Raw genomic sequence first — 6,658 nt, 5'->3', positions numbered from 1 at the left:
ATAAATATTTTTTATATTTTATTTTAATTAATAATTATCATATATATTGTATTATTATATTTATTATTTAAAAAATATATTTAATATTATTTTAAAAATAAACATATTTAAAAAAAATTTATTGATATTTTTTATAAAAATAATTTTTTAAAAATATTTTTATATTTTGTGGATATATCTTATATTCGATCTGATCTGCATATTTCGCAAATGTACAGATTAAATCGAATTCAAACTTAAAAATTGTGAATATTAGATTCAATCTGATGATTTTAATACAAATTAAATCAAGATTTTGACTATATCTAATTCGATCTGCGTTCATCCTTCACTATATACACCTATAGCAATGCTTCTGAAACGATTTAAAAGGTCTTGGTCAAAGACAATTCGCTTTTTTCCTTGTATAATTCTATCTATTTGAGGTATGCATTAACATTTTATTATGCCTTTTATTAATGGATAATAAAGTATAGATACAATATTCTTTGAGGTATGCATTAACATTTTATTATGCCTTTTATTAATGGATAATAAAGTATAGATACAATATTCTTTGAATACTCTCATGTATATATTACTAGGATAGGAAGTTATGTATTCTAATTTATTAGGATCATAAATTTTGCCTTTTATATCAAAAGATGTATATATGTGTGTGTGTGTGAGACTAATAGAAAGGCAGGTTGAAACAACTTATTTTCTACATGGTATCAGAGCGACTCTAATATCGACAAACACAAAAAGAACCTAGACAGCATAATCATGGCTTCAAAACCAGAAAAGAACTCTGCAAATGAATCAGAGACTTCAGAAAAAGAAACTAAGAAAATTTACTCCCCATATGACCTCAATGCGAGTGACAACCCAAGAAATATAATCACGCAAGTGCAGTTGCGTGGAGAAAATTATGAGAAATGGGCTAGAACGGTGAAAATATCGCTTCGAACTTGGAGAAAATGGAAATTCATCGATGGAACTCTCACAGAACCAGAAAAAGATGCACTTGATCTTGAGGATTGGTGGAGAGTCCAATCCATGATTGTATCCTGGATCTTGAACACGATCGAACCAAGCCTACGGTCAACCGTTGCATATGTTGAGAACGTGCGGATACTGTGGAAAGATATCAAACAATGGTTTTTCGCTGCAAACGGACCACGAATACAATAATTAAGAAGGGATGGCCATGACAGCGTATTATAGGAAATTGAAAGTACTGGGGATGAATTAATACAATGCGAGCAAATTCGCAAATGCACATGTGGTGGATGTAAGTGTGGGATTGGCTCTCAACTTGAGAAATGAAGGGAAGAAGAGAGGGTCCACTAATTTCTGATGGGCTTAGATGATGCGAGTTACAAAACAGTGCGGTCAAATATCCTAGCAACAGATTCTTTGACAACACTGAATCGTGTATACGCAATGCTAGTCCAAGGGGAGAGAGTGAAAATGATGGCTAAGGCATCAGAAGAGAGAGGTTTGGTTGTGGGACTCGCAATGCAGGCAGAGAACAGGATGAAAAGACGAGGAGATCATAGCCAAAAATCAACAATATGCTCTGTGGCAAAAGTGGGCATGATGTTAAAGGATGCTTTCAGATTGTGGGATATCCAGAATTGTGGAGCGATCGACCGAGGAATGAAGGAAGAGACGGTAACAAAGGCTACGGACGACAAGGCACACATATTGGAGGAATTCCAGCACGTGCAAATGTGACACACACTGATAGAAGTGGTAGCCATGCTATCAACACAGAAGACGAGAGACGTGAGATATCAGGATTGACCAATGAGTAATGGAACGTATTAGTAGATATGATCAACAAGCAAAAACCAAATGAATATGAAAAAATGACTGGTAAGGGAATTTTTTATTTATGGATCATTGATAGTGGAACTTCCAACCACATGACGGGAACCCTAAAAAATTTATGTGAAAAGAAAACTATATGCGAATGTCCAATAGGTTTACCGGATAGAGAGCAGGTGATAGCGTGCAGGCAAGGGATAGTGATTCTTGACAGAGGACTTGAATTGAAAAATATTCTCTATGTACCTAAATTAAAATATAACTTACTCTCAGTTTCTCAATTAATAGATGCAAAATATTGTCTAGTATAATTCACTGATGAATTTTGTGTCATACAGGACCACACTTCGAGGACGCTGATTGGAGCAGGTGAGCGGAAGGATGACCTCTACTGGTATCGTAGGGCACACAAGATTCAAACTTGTCATGCCAGAACAGAGAATCAACTAGCGCTTTGACATAAGAGACTAGGGCATCCATCATTTAAAATTATGCAAATACTCCCCAATGTAAGTGAGAAATCTACAAGCAATGAAATTTGTGAAACTTATGAAAAATCCAAACAAACAAGAGATAAGTTTTCTTTAAGTGACTATCAAGCTTCCAATATTTTTTATTTAATCCATTGTGACTTGTGGGGACTCTATAGAACTCCCTCCTCGTGTGTTGCTTCGTATTTTTTAACTATTGTAGATGATTGTTCACGAGCGGTTTGGATATATTAGAAAAGGCTGAGGTATTAATCACTTTGAAAAACTTTTTCACGTTGGTTGAACGCCAATATAACAAATATGTTAAAATGGTGCGATCTAATAATGGGACGGAATTTATGTGTTTAAAACAATACTTCTTACAAAAAAATGGACGAGTAGAGCGCAAACATCGACATATTCTCAATGTTGCTAGATCATTACGCTTTCAAGGTAATCTTCCTATTTGGTTTTAGGGAGAATGTGTCTTAACTGTTGGCTATTTAATAATCGTACTCCGTTCTCAATACTGAAGGGTAGCACTCCGTATGAGGTTTTTCATGGAACAATTTTAAGTTATGAACATTTAAGGGTTTTTGGCTTTTGTGTTATGCTCAAAATCAGAATAGGCAATGGGACAAATTTGCCAGTCGTAGTAGAAAATGTGTGTTTGTCGGGTACCCTTTTGGGCAAAAAGGATGGAAACTATTTGACTTGGAAAAAGAAGTTTTCTTTGTCTCTCGTTACGTCCATTTTGTTGAAGATATATTTCCTTTTCAAGAGGCTCAGGCTTTGGCACCGGCGCCAAGGATTGAAGATATTGGACCTCCTGTAACAGAAACAAATGTTGAAGAAGACACACATAATAGGTCAAGTTCAGAACCCACACTTGGACCTAGTACTCCACATTTAAATGATTGTGCTAGAGAATCCCTCGTTGAAACATCTATTGACAAACAAGGGGGACATGAACTCAATGAAGAGATTGAAGAGTACATCGCTGACGATGCATCAGAACCAAGTGCAACAGAAACAACGCCGACTTCCGATCTACCACTAGTCAAGATGGAAGTTCCACTTGGTCGGGGTCACCGCATGAAGACATTCTCAGCCAGGTTTCACGACTTCGTCTCTGCTGCCACGATACCAATAAGCTCTACTGGCCAACCACCGTCTCCATCAAAATTCTCAGGTGTGCTTTATCCTATACAAAATCTTGTGAATTATAATTCTTTTTCCAAATAATACCGCAGTATTCTTGCTTCTCTTTAGAAAAAACATGAGCCCTTATTTTTCTCACAAGCAGTTAGAGATGAGTGTTGGCACGAAGCTATGCCCCAAGAAATTTGTGCACTTCAAATCAATGACACTTGGAAGCTCAAAACTCTTCTCCCAGGAAAGAAAGCCCATGGATGTAAGTGGGTTTATAAAATTAAATACAATTCTGACGGAACAATAGAGAGGTTCAAAGAAAGACTGGTAATTTTGGAAAATAATCAAGTGAAAGGCTTGGATTACAATGAAACGTTCTCCGCAGTGGTGAAGATGGTAACAATTCACACAACACTCGCAGTGGCAGCAACCCAAGATTGGGAACTCCACAAGATGGATGTCCACAATGCATTTCTTCATGGAGATCTTGATAACGACGTTTACATGAAGCTTCCATCTGGTTTTAAAGTGCCTCAACAAGGACTGGTCTGTAAACTTCACAAATCTCTCTATGGCCTGCGGCAAGCTCCACTTTGCTAGTTTGCAAAATTTTCATCTGTCTTTCTTCAATATGATTTTCAACAATCCCAAAAAACTATTCCTTGTTTAGACTTCACCACAATAGCGTACAATTGGTAGTTTTAGTGTATGTTGATGACCTTGTAATTGCAGAAAATAATAGTACTGCAGTTCAACATTTCAAAGAGTATTTACACAAATATTTTTACATGAAAGATTTAGACCGGCTGAAGTACTTCTTGGGAGTTGAGGTTGCCAGATCTCAAACTAGAATATTCATGTGTCAAAGAAAATATGCTTTTGATATAATCACTGAAACAGGACTTCTAGGTGCTAAGCCTGTATTAACATCGTGTGAAGAGAATCATCGTTTGGGGTCAGCTACAGGTTCTCTTTTATCTGATCCTAGCATATGTCGTCGACTTATTAGAAGACTGATTTATTTGTGTTTTACTCAACCTGATCTAGCCTACGATGCTCACATGTTATCCCAGTTCATGCAAAATTCACACACCGAACACTGGCAAGTCGCTTTACGTGTTGTACGCTATTTAAAGGGACACCCTGAGCAAGGAATTCTTTTCCTACAAAAAAATGATTTGCAGCTCTATGGATGGTGTAACTCCGATTGGACTAGTTGTCCACTTACTCGCAAGTCAATCACAAGCTGGTTCATCCAGCTTGGTAATTCACTAATATCTTGAAAAATTCAGAAACAACAGACCGTGCCTGCCTCCTCTGCTGAGGCTGAATATCGTTCAATGGCTCAGACAACAAAAGAGTTGAAGTGGATTAAAGATATACTCTCCTCTCTATATGTGCCTCATCATGTCTCCATTGCGACAGTCAAGCTGCTCTTCACATTGCTAAAAATTCAGTTTTTCATGAACGCATGAAGCACATTGAAGTAGACTGTCATCTTGTTCGGGATGAGATCCTGCACCAACGCCTCCTTCCATCTTATGTTCTCACTCACACTCAGTTTGGCCGACCTTTTTACTAAAACTCTTGGTGCAAAAAAGTTTAAAGCAATATTGGTTAAGTTGAGCATTAAAGACTTGCATGCTCCACCTTGAGGGGGTATTAATGGATAATAAAGTATAGATACAGTACTCTTTGAGTACTCTCATGTATATTACTAGGATAGAAAGTCATGTATTCTAATTTATTAGGATCGTAAATTATGCCTTTTAAGATAGAAAAGATTTGATATAGTTTTATATCAAAATATGTATATATATGTGTTCATGACTAATAGAAAGGCAGGTTGAAACAATTTATTTTCTACACCTTTAGATTCATTAGAATTTGTGATAAAATTGTATATTGAAATGCCTAAGTTAAAAACAAAATTTAATGGTAAAAAAATTTAATATCAAACTAAATAAATATAAAATTATTACAAAAATACTTAAATATTATATTAATTTATAAATAGATATTTGCATAAAGATATATTTATGTAAAAACATCAATATTATAAATTTTTAGATGTTTCAATCAAATATGTGAAGAGTTCTATTATGTAGACAATGGGGTGTGAACAACGTAAACAATGGGCTACACTCCGAGTCCACTAAAACAAAAAATATTTCACTCCATTTATCCACCATAATTCTAGCCTCTCACCTTCCATCTTTCTCTCCTTTTCTTGCAGCTGCTTCACTCCCCCTTTCCTGTCACGCTGTCACTAATGCACCTCACCACCGCCTCCACCGTATGACGAAGTAATGCACCGCACCGCCACTGCACCTTCTTCTCCCTTGCGTCGCACTGCCCTTGTGCTCCTTGCAACCATGCCGCCGCTGCACCTTCTTCTTCCATGCGTCGCGCCGCTTGCACCTCTGCCCCTTGCTTCCACGCCACTGCGTTGTGTCTTTGCCATTTCCATCGCGTGCCACTTTGCTTCGTTTACCTAAATGGTATGACCCAAATAAACATCTACATTTTAGTGAAAAAAGCATCCTCATACATAGTAAAATGAACATCCTGCGGAGCATGTACATCCAGAATCAAGCAAATAAAATAAAATACTAATAATATACCCAAATAAACATCCACTTTAGAATTAAAAGAACCATCTGCATACATAGTAAAATGAACATCCGACTTAGTTGATAAGAATCGTGAACAGCAGTGACGGCGGGAGCACGGGATTGCGAAACAACAGTGATTGTGGCTGCACAGGTATTGTAAGGCAGCGGCACTCTCGAACGGACAAGCACCTCGCATCAAAGCTCTCACTGGCGGCGACGACAAACTGTGGATGCGGCGTCCGGCCCTAGGGTAGTGAACAGCAGTGTAGGTGGGAGCATGGGATTGTGAAACAATAATGCCTGCGACTGCATAGTATCACGGGACAGCGGCATTCTCGGACATTCAAGCACCTCGCGTCAAAGTTGCCTTCGATGGCGATGGCAAAATGTGGATGTGGACCGACGGAGCACTGTGAAGACTGCATGGCGGGGTCGAAAATGCTGTTTTGGTTGAATGGTAGGAACTGTACATAGTGTGAATATATTTATGGGTGCTAATTCCAAATTTTTAAATTTTAAAATATGATAATATTTAATTGATAAAAATCTATATTTTAAAATTAATTTTATATTTTTTTTAATTCGTTATTCACATTATTTTGTATATAC

General features: G+C 37.1%; 1 protein-coding gene across 1 annotated transcript; it reads left to right on the top strand.

Moving 5' to 3' along the window:
* The first annotated feature begins 1,338 nt into the window (after positions 1-1,338).
* Positions 1,339-4,034, top strand: LOC140180748 (uncharacterized). The gene is made up of 5 exons (XM_072222040.1): positions 1,339-1,656; positions 2,151-2,181; positions 2,759-2,835; positions 2,907-3,474; positions 3,589-4,034. Exons 1-5 carry the CDS (start codon positions 1,339-1,341, stop codon positions 4,032-4,034), a joined length of 1,440 nt encoding a protein of 479 aa, XP_072078141.1.
* Positions 4,035-6,658: the final 2,624 nt, after the last annotated feature.

This window comes from Arachis hypogaea, chromosome 17 (genome assembly GCF_003086295.3).
Source record: "Arachis hypogaea cultivar Tifrunner chromosome 17, arahy.Tifrunner.gnm2.J5K5, whole genome shotgun sequence".
Taxonomy (NCBI): domain Eukaryota; kingdom Viridiplantae; phylum Streptophyta; class Magnoliopsida; order Fabales; family Fabaceae; genus Arachis; species Arachis hypogaea.
Note: the sequence above shows the minus strand (reverse complement) of the source record. Positions and strands in the feature narration are given on the sequence as shown.